The sequence below is a fragment of the Euleptes europaea genome, chromosome 6, assembly GCF_029931775.1.
Source record: "Euleptes europaea isolate rEulEur1 chromosome 6, rEulEur1.hap1, whole genome shotgun sequence".
In the NCBI taxonomy this organism is placed as follows: Eukaryota; Metazoa; Chordata; class Lepidosauria; order Squamata; family Sphaerodactylidae; genus Euleptes; species Euleptes europaea.
In genome coordinates this window covers 100,694,390-100,707,562 of record NC_079317.1, presented here as the reverse complement: position 1 = coordinate 100,707,562, position 13,173 = coordinate 100,694,390, and the positions used below count along the sequence as shown (strand labels likewise).

The following is a 13,173-nucleotide window of genomic DNA, read 5'->3' as shown; positions in this document are numbered from 1 at the left end:
GACCTCGGAAAGATGGAAGGCTGAGTCAACCTTGAGCCAGCTACCTGAAACCAACTTCCGTTGGGATCGAACTCAGGTCGTGAGCAGAGCTTGGACTGCAGTACTGCAGCTTACCACTCTGTGCCATGGGGCTCCCTTTATTACAAGGCTTTTAAAGACTGAAAACTCTCCTCATTCAAAATAGTTACTTAAAAGAAGCGGGATGTCCACACCAGCACTGAAGTAGTCCTCTTTCTCTCCTGGAGACAGCTGCGGCAGAAGCCTTGGGGTCTGGCTAGACTAGATATAAGGTACTATTGTCACAAGGCCAGCCCCTAACACATACACCAGGCTAGGCTGGTCTTTGATGACCTGGGGGACAACTCTTTGTTCTAAAAGCGACATGTGTCTTACACTTCCATCACTGCAGGGCTTTAGTTCTTTCCAGAAGGTCTGCATCTGGGTCAAGTCCAGCTTGTTGAGGGGAAGAGATACTTCCCCGATGGGATCATTACGGCTGAATCGATCATAATCCAGGACCTGTAGATAGAGTACCCGTTGTACCACTTTCTCATAAGGGAAACCTGTAAAAGCAAAGGAACCAATGAAAAGCTGAGAACTGCACGCCACTAACTGCATTAAAGAAAGCCCACCCAGTTTAGATGAATGAGTGCTGCAAGGCTGTATTTTTTTTTAAAAATCCATTGCATATACTGATTATTTTCATCTCTGGATATAATATATTGCTTTATCCAGGCTGTCAATGAAGAAGGAGCAGTCATTGGCCTAGGCCACACATGCCTGGCCCACATGCTTCTGGGTAACCTTGAATAATATTTGTAGGTATTTCTGATGAATGAAGAGTAATCTGTTTTCATCCATCAAACTTGATGCTTCAGAGAACTGGCTAGCTGCTGTAAGGGCCAGGAAGGAATCTCATACCCTATCCATCACTGTACTTAGATCACTGGTGAAGGCTTTTGGCCTTTCTCTGGTAGCATAAGGCACTGGCCATTCATTCGAGTTTGGGAACTAAATGTGATGGACTAGTGGCATGATCTGATTTGGCAGGAGGCAAGACAGTCGATAAAGTAAAGGGACAATATGTTATATAGCACAAACAGAGCAAACCGTGAAGCTGAACTGTATGGAGAAATATTTAGGACATTTCTGAATCCTCTTGCTTTTGTGTGATCTCAGAAAAGTGTGGAAGGGGCAGTCATGGTCTGAATTTCATATTAGTACGGGTCTTTCTGATGAGTGCTCCTCTTAATGGTTTCTGCACATGGAAGTGGGCACCCCATTCAGGATGCACATAATTAGCTTAAGTATCTTGCAATGCTGTTGCCATCAGACATTAATCCACCTGTCTTCCTCCATTATCAGTCTTTTTCTTTTTGTTAGAAGTATTTATCCACAGTTAGTGGGTTCTACATTAAATCAAGCCTGAACTTTCCCTAGAAGCTAAAATGACTAAACTATGACACCAAAGAAGGTGTTGTAGCTATGCCGCTGCGTAAGGGGGCATTCCCCGGGTGAAAGAGGTTAGGAAGCTGACTAGTGCCCCGGGAATGCCTCTCCCATGCTGGTACGGGCGTTCTCTTCCAGGATTTAGTTCCTGGAGTGGATGTGCTGGCAGTGTACCTCCATGGCGCCCAGGCACCACTGTAAATGCCCTCCGTGATGGTGTAAGTGCCCATTATCATGGAATAACTGGGCATTTACGCTGCCGTGGGGTCACACCGGCTCCTAACAAGCTTCGCCCCCTCAGGAATGCATGATTCAAGTCTGTGTGAGAGCCCGTTTTGTGTAGTGATTACACTATGAGAGTACAACTGGGAGACCTGGGTTCAAAGCCTCACTCAGCCACTGGGTGGCCTTGGGTTAGTCTCTCTCTTTTGGCTTAGAGTGCCTCACAGGACTGTTGTAAAGATAACACGGAGAAGGGAACCGTGCTGTAGACTTAGTTTATTTAGATTTCAGTAAGGCTTTTGATAAGGTTCCACATAGTATTCTAGTTGACAAATTGGGAAAATGTGGGTTAGATCCTATTATTGTTAGATGGATCTGCAACTGGTTGACAGATCGTACCCAAAGAGTGCTAGTTAATGGTTCCTCGTCCACTTGGAGAGAAGTGACTAGAGGAGTTCCTCAGGGATCTGTGCTGGGCCCTGTGTTGTTCAACATCTTTATAAATGATTTAGATGAAGGAATAGAGGGGATGCTTATTAAATTTGCAGATGATACTAAATTGGGAGGGGTAGCAAATATGGTGGAAGACAGAGCCAAGATGCAGGATGATCTTGACAGGCTGGAGAAATGGGCTAGAACTAATAAAATGCACTTCAACAAAGACAAATGTAAAGTTCTGCATTTAGGTAGGAAAAATCAAATGCATAATTATAGGATGGGGGAGACTTGTTTGAGCAGTAGTGTGTGTGAAAAGGATCTTGGGGTCTTAGTAGACCAAACACTGAACATGAGTCAGCAGTGTGATGCTGTAACTAAAAAGGCAAATGCAGTCTTGGGCTGCATCAACAGAAGTATAGTGTCCAGATCACGCGAAGTGATGGTATCTCTTTACTCTGCTCTGGTTAGACCTCAACTAGAGTACTGTTTTCAGTTTTGGGCACCACAATTTAAGAAAGATGTAGACAAGCTGGAACGTGTCCAGAGAAGGGCAACAAAGATGGTGAGGGGTCTGGAGACCAAGTCCTATGAGGAAAGGTTGAAGGAGCTGGGTATGTTTAGCCTGAAGAGGAGAAGACTGAGAGGGGATATGATAACCATGTTCAAATACTTGAAGGGCTGTCATATAGAGGCGGGTGCCGAGTTGTTTTCTGTTGCTCAAGAAGGTCGGACCAGAACCAACGGGTTGAAATTAAATCAAAAGAGTTTCCGTCTAGACATTAGGAAGAATTTTCTAACAGTCAGAGCGGTTGCTCAGTGGAACAGGCTTCCTCAGGAGGTGGTAAGCTCTCCTTCCCTGGAGGTTTTTAAGAAGAAGTTAGATGGCGATCTGTCAGCTATGCTGATTCTGTGACCTTAGGCAGATGATGAGAGGGAGGGCATCTTGGCCATCTTCTGGTCACTAGGGGTGTGGAGGGGGGAGGTAGTTGTGAATTTCCTGCATTGTGCAGGGGGTCGGACTTGATGGCCCTGGTGATCCCTTCCAACTCTATGATTCTATGTGTACATTGCCCTGAGCTCCTTGAAGGAAGGGTGGGATAAAATATTGCAAATAGAAGTCAGACGTCATCTGGCATGAGCATGTATTGGAGCCCATACCCTAAAGTCCCAGCTGACCAAAAGGCAGTATCTCCATCTTGGTTCTCATTTTGCATGGGATCCAGGTAGGTTGGAAGCAGTGCATATTGCTATGATTTGGCCAGGTCCATGATGTGAGAACACACCCCAGAATCTCCTGGGATGGTGTAGGGGACTTGGGGCAGTTCCTACTCTCCTCCATCCTTTATTTGACATGGCACCCCCTCATTCCTTTCCAGCCAGTTAAGGGTCCTCCTTGGCCAAATATCCAAGGGTACCCAAATCCTTGCCCTGCTGGTACAAGCTTTGCAAATATCACACTCTAGGACAGATTTATAGCTGTGCCTCTTAAAGGAGTATTTTGAGCTGTTCCCACAGTCTCAGGTATATCTATGTCTGACTCATTAGTAGACATTAGTAGTATAACCTCTCCCACATTACAATTTTGTGGAGTTCCCTTTCAGCTGCACTTCCTGTATACAAACAGTGACCCTAACCTGATAATATAGCAGGTGGTGCATTGTAATTGAATGCCCATTCCCAGAATGTGTGCCCAACTCTGTACATAAAATAACAAAGGCATTTCTCATGTTACAGCCCCCCTCCCATGTAGGACGATGATAGAAGCGTTTCAGTGTTTCAGAGTCAGAAAGCCATTGTCTTCATGCCTGCACTGCATTCTTGGTGGCCACTCTGACACATAATTGGCCAATCCAGACCATGAGTGGCTTTTAAATGGTAGAGTCAATTCCAGGTAGAGTCAATTCCAGCAATCTAATATGTTGACTATCCACTAAATGATAACTGCCCCCAATTGTTAGTACAGGGGCACCAGAGCAAATGGATCAGTGGTCTGGTTCCATTTGGCATAGTTCCTTGTTTGGTTATTCTGGACAGTGGCACTTTCTGGAAGTATTCTGGACAGTGGCACTTTCATGTTTTAGTATCGCTTGCCCTTGCTTTCTGCCAATGAAGATAAGCATTATCACAGCTGGTAGGTAGAGAACTGAAGCTCAAAGTAGACATACTAAGTGACTTGCCTAAAGCCACAGTAAATCCATGACCTACATAACCACTGTCCTAAACCCTAGACCATCTTACCTTCAAAGAGAAAGGTCTCATTCCAGTGTGGGTTTAAGTTCTTCCTTTTCACTTTTGTCTCTAACTTATTTTTTTTATCTGGTAGGAGGTAAATTTTGACAAAAGGATCACTGGTGCCACTGAAATCCTTGGCTGGCAGCTCCTGACCTTTCAATATTTTGACAGTCAGGGTAGATTCCTGGAAATTGTAACCAACACTAAACTGGATTCGGCCTAGGTTCTCCCGGCTGGAGCTGTCATGTCCCTCATCATCCTCAGACCCTGGAGAGAGCTGTGGGTTAAAAAAAATGAAAAGAGGGAGCCATGAGAATCTAATGAGTAGGGTTCATCTTCTGCAGACATGGATTTTCAAGCACAAGAAACTGAAAGGCAGTCGCCTACCTTGGTTTGAAGTGGAACAATCAGCGAGAATTTATTTCTCATGGTTTATTACCTACAAATACTTTATGTTCAATTACCCGAAGAGAACATTTTCCTTTACAATCCACTTCATCCTATCTAGCCAGTGACAGGGAGAGAAGGCTGTGGTTCTTCCCTTCTAAGGCCTGGAGCCTTTCCAAACTGTTTGCTGTCCTTAGGTAACAAGCAATACTTGAAGTATAAATAAGTATCTAAAGGGGAATGGGCTTTGAGAAATTACTGCAGAGAGAGGATATGGTTACCACAACGTCTGTTTAATCAGAGGCCTAACTGGGTGTGAGCCTGAGGGACAGGAAAGATGTATTCTACAGAGAACAATATGTCTCTGCTGCTCGTTGCTGGAGTGTGAAGCCGCTCAGCTCACAAATGCTTTACCTCACTGTCATCAGCCACTGCTCCAGCTTCCTAGTTAACTCTCTCTCTTATATCAAGCTTCTACATAGTTCATGTCTTTACAATAACCTCCAAAATGTTGGGTTGAGAAATGAGCTCCTCTGACTATGTATGAGAGAAGCCTTTATATCCTTCTGTGGACCTTGGGCTACTACCTCTCATAAAACATGAATCGTAGGGTTGCCAACCTCCAGATAATCCTGGAGACAAACGAGGCTCAGTGCTGCAATGGTAATAGAAAAGATCCACAACAGCACTCACAACTATAATAATAAAGTAAGGATTTATAAAGTGAAAAGGGTGCAAAAAAGTGAATATATACACATAAATACAAGGGTACAATAAGATACAAATTATCAAAGGAATCCAGCACAGATAGAAATTCAATTGAAGAATATAAGCATCCTGTAAGCCAGGTAAGTCAATGTATATTGTCCACAATATGATGTTATTTCTTCTCTGTATATAACAGGCTGGACGGTAAACAGCGATGGTGAAGCCACAACGAAGAAGTATCAGGACGTGTCATCTAGATCAAAAGCACGTTTTGCACTTGGCTTCATCAGCTACATGTATCTATGTACCATGAAATAAATATGCTATTTTATATTAATAAATATTTGTAACATGTTACAATTTATACTTTATTTCCAATATTATTAAAAAAGTAAATTAGACTGAAATATGCATAAGCCATCATATATGTAATCTAGATCGATGCTCGGCAATTCTGGTCCTAACTGGTCTAATTGTGCTTTCTATGTACATAGAGCCACATTTGCATAAGACGCAATATACGACATTTTTTGAGGCACAGTTGAAAAAATGCCTCAAAGAAAACTTAAAACCCGTAACAGGGGATGCAAGTTCTTTAGTTGTAAAGCACAGGTTGCACACCAATGACTATTAAGAATTCTCTTAGGTAAGACCTTTTTAATATGTGATACATATATGATGGCTTATGCATATTTCAGTCTAATTTAGTTTTTTAATAATATTGAAAATAAAGATAAATTTTAACATGTTAAAATATTTATTAATATACAATAGCATATTTATTTAATGGTACATAGATACATGTAGCTGATGAAGCCAAGTGTGAAACGTGCTTTTGATCTAGACGACGCGTCCTGATATTTCCTCGTTGTGGCTTCGCCATCACTGTTTACCGTCCAGCCTGTTATATACAGAGAAGAAATAACAACATATTGTGGACAATATACATTGACTCACTTGGCTTACAGGATGCTTATATTCTTCAATTGAATTTCTATCTGTGCTGGATTCCTTTGATAATTTGTATCTTATTGTACCCTTGTATTTATGTATATATATATTCATTTTTTCACCCTTTTCACTTTATAAATCCTTACTTTATTATTATAGTTGTGAGTGCTATTGTGGATCTTTTCAACCTCCAGATAATAGCAAAAAGAACCAGCAACAGAGACCACTATAAATTAATTATTCTTATTCAACCACTCATAATACATGCAACCACAGTATGTATATATAATTACACAGTTCATAAAACAATTATAATAGAAAACATCCAGTGTACAATGCTACAGGTAAGTAAAAATCAGCAAACGCTGAAGAACAGTTCTTGAAGGGACGCGATGCTGAACTCTGTGGCTGAAGCCGCCGTGTAGGTCCCGTTTGAAAAGACACTTGAGAGCAGGGTGCTCACTTGGTGAAATAAACGCTGCAGCAAGTACTTCAATTCCAATGGAAGTCTAATAGAAAACAACCAGTGTATAACCGTACAGGTAAGTAAAAATCGGTGAACGCTGAAATGCTGAAAGACAGATTTTAAAGGGACGCGAAGCTGAGCTCCGTTGCTAAAGCCGCCGTATGGTCCCGTTTCAAAAAACACTTGAAAGCGGAGTGCTGCTTTGGTGGAACGAATACTGTAGCGAACACTTCAATTCTAGTGGAAGTAAAACGACATATACACTTTGCCAACTGTGGCACAGATGAAGTTTAAGGGAAGACAATTCCTGGAGCATAGGATGCACCACACAGGATCCCGATCCGCAGGTTGAAATTGACAAGATTCCGGTAAATCTTGTTTCGGATAGTCTTCTTCAGATAAATTTAATGCATTGATTTATTGGACCGAGTATTCGTTCCACCAAACGAGTGCTCCGCTTTCAAGCATTTTTTGAAACAGGACCATATGGTGGCTTTAGCAATGGAGCCTCCCCAAACCCCGCCCTCCTCAGGCTCTGCCTCAAAAACCTCCCGCTGATGGTGAAGAGGGACCGGGCAAACCCAAAAAATCATCATGTCTTGGTACTGTGGGTAGAAGAAAAAAAAGCAGTCTTGTCTGTTCCATTTCCTTAGATTGTCACCAGAATTAAACTGGTGCTAATTAATAGAGATGTTGGAACAAAGGAGCCACCATCATTTCTTCACTGTAAAGGAGGAAACTTCCTGAATCAAAGGATATCCAAGATACAAATGTGCGTGCACCATAATTTGCTCTAGAGTAAATTTCAGTCCTACTGAAAAATACACTACAACTGCTTTTATGCTAAAGCACAGATACTTAAAGTCTTCATAACCAAGAAATATACTCGCAATGCAGATATTTTATTTACAGTGGGAGACCCCAAAGCAATGACTGTGAGATTGTGCAAAACTGCATCTTTTGTGTCAATCCAAAATGCACTTATAGAGGCCTAGATTCTTTAAACAACTCATTCCAGTGCCAAACCAGTAATATTTGCAATCAGGAACAAGTTAAAAATATTGTCGAAGGCTTTCACAGTCAGAGTTCATTGGTTCTTGTAGGTTATAACCTACAAGAACCAAGGAACAAGTTAGTTTGGGCAAATGATGTGCTTCTTCCCTATTGCAGAGTTGCCAGCCCTATTGCACAGTCACCAGGGAGAAACTACAATCACTACCTGACCCTCTGCATCATCTGTAAAGGAGTTCTTGATGTGGTACAAGAATAGATACAGTGTGAGTGGCTCCTGTCACAATAGTAATGGAACAAATCAGTAAGAAATCAGAAATCATGGGGACAGCAATCCTAAGTAGGTCCACTCAGAATCATACAACAGTCAATGGAAATTACTCCCAGGGTAGTGTTGTTAGGATTGCAATGTTAATTGCAAATACATGTGTTTAGGATGACAGTTTGTGTAGCATTTCCTTCTTGTACAGCTGAGATCAGTCATCATGCCAGAGGTAAGCTACAGTTTCTAACTTACCTCTACTTAAGTATCTCTAAGAGCAAGTGTACTTACAGGCAAATGCAGTGGATACATTTTGCAACAATTAGAGTGAAAACAGTATGTTTATGAAAGCCAGTGGTAGTTACCACTAGTAGTAACCAATAGTAGGAGCTAGCAGGAGAGGAAGGTGGGAAACCTCTTGATAGCAGCAGCTGAATAGGATCTGTGCTGAGTTTGCTTCTCCTCTGATTCCAGGTTTTTAGTTTGGCTGTGACCACAGACTCAAGCTTCTTGCTTGAGCTGAAGGGCACGATCCAAAAGGCTCCCCCCTCCCCAGTTCTTAGACTGTGGCTTGCAGCCTGAGGTTTTGAAGTGAGCTTGGCCAGTGGATCTAGGACCTGCCCAAGATTTGGAGTACCGGTATTCTTGTTTAGGTTGTTTAGATTAAGTTGTTTATTTAAACTGTATTCTATATGTTGCTTTAGGTCTTCGTTGGAGATGACAGCTGGATAAAAATAAATAAATAAATCAGAAGTATTGATCAAAACCAGAATATATCTGATTGACAAAGGGCATTGCAAACTTGATTGTATCGCGCTGCACAGCAACTTTATGAAGTTGGCAACTGTTTTGCAGATGAGGAAGACCAGACAGTAAGTCAGGGTGTTGGAAACTTTCCCATTCTTTACTAGGCCTAAAGCCTGAACCAATCTTTTAAAGAACAAAGGGACTCACTTTCTTGACACCTGGGGAAAGCGAGGTTTAGGGAGGAGAGGGACTTCAGCAGGATAGAATGCCATATGGTCCACCCTCCACAGCAACTATTTTCTGCAGGGGAGTTGATCTCTGTGGACTAGGGTTGCCAGCTGGAGCTTTTTGGGGCGGAGCCTGAGGAGGGCGAGGTTTGGGGAGGGGAGGGACTTCAATGCCATAGGGTCCAATTGCCAAAGCGGCCATTTTCTCCAGGTGAACTGATCTCTGTCGGCTGGAGATCAGTTGTAACAGCAGGAGATCTCCTGCTGTTATTTGAGGATTGTAAAGATGGAACAAATACTGCATGGGCTGATATATATCAAAGGGAATCCCTAAACTTAACAGGGAACAAGTTTTGTTAGCAGCGCTATTGAGATTTTGTAATCCAATCTCCAATAGTCTGTGTTTTATTGTTTAAAATGCTTCTGTGTCTGAGAGCATAAACTACAAATCCAATGGTACACCAATGGATTTAATTTTACTCTCAATGTGAATTAACCAGATATAAAGGTGTGATTCCAGAAGCATATGGTAAATAAGGGAGGAGGGATCCTTGAAATGTAGGCGTAGCCAGAATTTAACAGTGATAAAACTCCCTTGGTCAAATGGGTAGTAACAGGGTTGTGTGGCCAGTTGATATAATTGACCATGCATTTGATTGACCAAGTAAGATAATGCCAGTTCAGACCCCCCGGGCATATAGATCAGAGCCTTCATTCTAGTTTTGATCCTTGATCCTGATTCCTTTTTTGAACTTGTCATGTGGGTTAGTCTAGCTGACTGGGAACCTGATTGCTCCTGGACAGGAGTGGACACTGAAAGCTGAAGGGCTTCAGCCTTTGTAGTAACATCTAGAACCAATGCTGTCACTGTGTAGTTAGCCTTTTGAATTGGAGTTTTTATTTTCTGCCCTCACTGTTCTTTTATTGCTATTCCTTGCACAATTTTAATAAATCACTTTAATTATATTCCTCTGTTGTCTTTGACTTCAGGAGGCTTCAGTCTAATTCCCGTACCTTGGCCTGGATTGGCTCTGGCTACCAAGTTAACTGTTTTCTTGTGAAACTCACTTTGCAAGTGGTCTACCTTGCAGAGGTGACCTTCTTGACTTTGATCCCAGGAAGGTTAGAAGCTTGTCCCTTGGCTTCTGGCTGTTTGGATAATTAAAAGGACTGGTGGCAGCTACCTAGACTGAGGCGTGGGATTAACACCTCAGGATTTTGTAATTTGCTTGTTAACTGTCCATCCTATGAATTCCCTTGGACTAGGGATTCTCAACAAGAGGCTCCACCCCAAAATAACCAGGAATTTCCGCACCTGGGGTCCATGGGAGAAATGGACCTTGAAGATAAATCTCTCCTCAGTCCAAGGTCAGTCCTGATTTCTAGTCACATGATTGGCCAAGACTGGTGACATACCTTAAAGAACCACTTGCCCTTTCTTGAGTACAGTTTCAGATGTTATATGTTATTATGCTTATGATACATATTATTCACTTTATTTACTCATATCCTGCCTTTCACCCCAATGGGGACCCAAGGCAGCTTACATCGTTCTCCTCTCCTATGTTTATCCTCACAACAACCCTGTGAGGTGGGTTAAGCTGCGAGTGTGTGACTGGCCCAAGGTCACCCAGTAAACTTCCACTGCACGAGTAGGGATTCGAACCTGGATTTCTTAAATCCTAGTCTGACACTTTAACCACTGCAAAATGCTGGCTCTCAAGAGAACCCTAGAGGCATTAGTTATTTCAGCTCAGTTCTACAATGCCCCTACACAGCAGACCTAGGATCCAACAGATTATGACAAGAGATTGGAGTGGTAGAGGTAGAGAAGTTGATTCTGTGCTGATTCAACACTGTCTGTTTGCTGAGTTTTACTAAGGGCACATAGAAAGTTAAAGTGTCTAGTGGAGATTGGAATCCATGGTACATAAGGAAACTAAATGTCTGTGTTGACTCCCACAATAAGGTCAACAATTTCTAATTTTAAATCTCATCCTCCTTGGCAGCTTGCCCTGAATCTTTTCTTGTCTCTGAAAGACCTTAAGAAACCCTCAGCTGCTATTGTTTCTAAAGACTCTTCAATATATGTCTGCTATCCAGAGGCAAGCAAAACACTCCAAAGAAAGGGAGATAGTAGACCCTCAAGGCTGGGGGTAAATTCTTCACTTGATGGGGCAACATCATAAAAGTATTTGGGGTTTACAATGCAAACATTGCAGCCAGCTGGAAGCTACAGTGTACAAGTATTAGCAATTGAGTATTAGCACACTTGAGTTCTGTGTTTTATATCAGGTCCCAAAAAGATGCGCAAAGATGTCCAAGGTTAGATCCTCCCAGCATTTTAAAAATGTAAATACTAGTCACATAGGGTCCAACTTCAAATTGGGACCAGGTAGTGGGAGAAGAAGGGGTTTAACTGTCCTGCCCCATGTAGGTTCACGTGTAATTATTCTAAAAACAGATGGGGAAAAGATGGGTCATTTTCTTTTTCAGGGCAAATGCGGGATGGGGTCTCAACTTTCAATTGACATTGCAGGAGGGGACAGGTAGTTAGAATCTTCCATAGCTGGTTACCACAAACCCTATTATTCTAACTAGGTTGGACATTCTGGACCTATCATGAGCCTTTCTTTTCTGAAGGAAGATGACATCCAGTAGGCAGCTTCCTGTCCCCTTTCAGCCTGGCACGCTGGTGGGGAAAATGGTGTTGCTGCGCCTGCTTTTTTGCTGGTGCAGCCTCACTGATCTCTATGGGGTGAAATGCCCCATTTAAAATTTAAAAAGTCAGTGGAAGGCTTTTTAAAGCCTTTCGGTGCCTGGGAAACAAGTTTGGAGGCACCGCCTCGGCGCCTCGGCCATGCCGTCCCCAGCCGCCAAAAGGTGAGGAACGGGCTGTAAATGTATTTATTGTGGCAACTACTACTGGGCTCATACCTTTCACACCTTCCCAAAGGCAAGAGCCCTTTTATCCCTGGAATGGTCCCAGCTAGAGGATAACTTGTACAATCACTTGCCACTCTGTTGGAAGCTCTGAGCTTCTCAGTATTGTCCTCCTTTCACTCTCCATTGATGCTCCTTTCTTCCATGCACTTTATGTCGGAGTTACAAGGCTGTCAGAGTAGTTTGACAGGTTGTATTTAGATCTAGTGGATCTGGAATGAGGTCACAGGTCTGGAAACTCCCTGGAGAGCAAGAGGGAGCTGGCCAGAACTGGTTATGGCCAGAAGGCTGATGCAATGCAGTAGCAACAGGTGTATGACTAAGCAACTACTGTGATTGGTGCCTGAGATGGCTTAGTGTATATAACCACATGGGAATCAAGCCTATGTGTGGGAATGCTATAAGCGGAGGAGTGTATAAAGAGTTGTATTATATGCACTGTAAAATAAAACTAGCACTGCTTTTCTAGTAGCCAGGCGTTCTGGTGGTGTTTTCCTGGACCAACTGCGTAATCCGCTGGCACCCGGGTCACTTTACCCTGTCTGGGCTATTCCAGTGACATCTTTGTTTTCTCTCTAGAGAAGATCTCTTGGTGGGATAATAGGAATAACTCTCTGAGTTTAGATAAACTCTTGAATTTCTTGCCTGTAGCTTTGGTGAAATTCAGGGAGCTGTCAGAAAGGATCACCCCTCTCCCGGTGTTTCCTCAAATATCTTCTGGCCCCAATCCATGTGCTTGTTTCAACAGAGTCAGAAGGACCAATTAGATAAATACCTGCTGACAGCCTACCTGCCATATTACCAAAGCCATCTCCTCAAGATCCAGTCAGGCAGCACAGACTTCGTCTCATCCAGTGCCATAGGTCTTGTGGGACTGGAATATTTACTTCGGCCATAGAAGAGCACAGATGGGATTTGGCAGAGGAACAGAGCTAAATCACTCACAGCTTTCTAATGACGGGGCACAGTCTCAGAGTACAGCAGGAAAAGGACGGCAGGCATTTAGATGGATATGGAAAGCATACGGATGAGATAGGAGAGGGGAAATGATAAACCAAAGGCGTAATCATGGAGGAAATGCTTCTTCTAGGCACACCATTTTACCAACCAATTTATTTATGTGCCACACA

The 13,173-nt window shown here is 42.8% G+C and overlaps 1 protein-coding gene across 2 annotated transcripts in view; it reads right to left on the bottom strand.

The window, feature by feature from the left end:
* The window catches only part of SYT7 (synaptotagmin 7), a 79,965-nt gene that overhangs the window by 19,185 nt on the left and 47,607 nt on the right, over nt 1-13,173 (bottom strand). For both annotated transcript variants that reach the window (XM_056850978.1, XM_056850979.1), the window contains exons 4-5: nt 4,348-4,618; nt 394-563 (exon numbers count right to left, since the gene is read on the bottom strand). In XM_056850978.1, the coding sequence (XP_056706956.1) occupies nt 394-563; nt 4,348-4,618 (441 nt within the window). The remainder of the gene's footprint in view (nt 1-393; nt 564-4,347; nt 4,619-13,173) is intronic.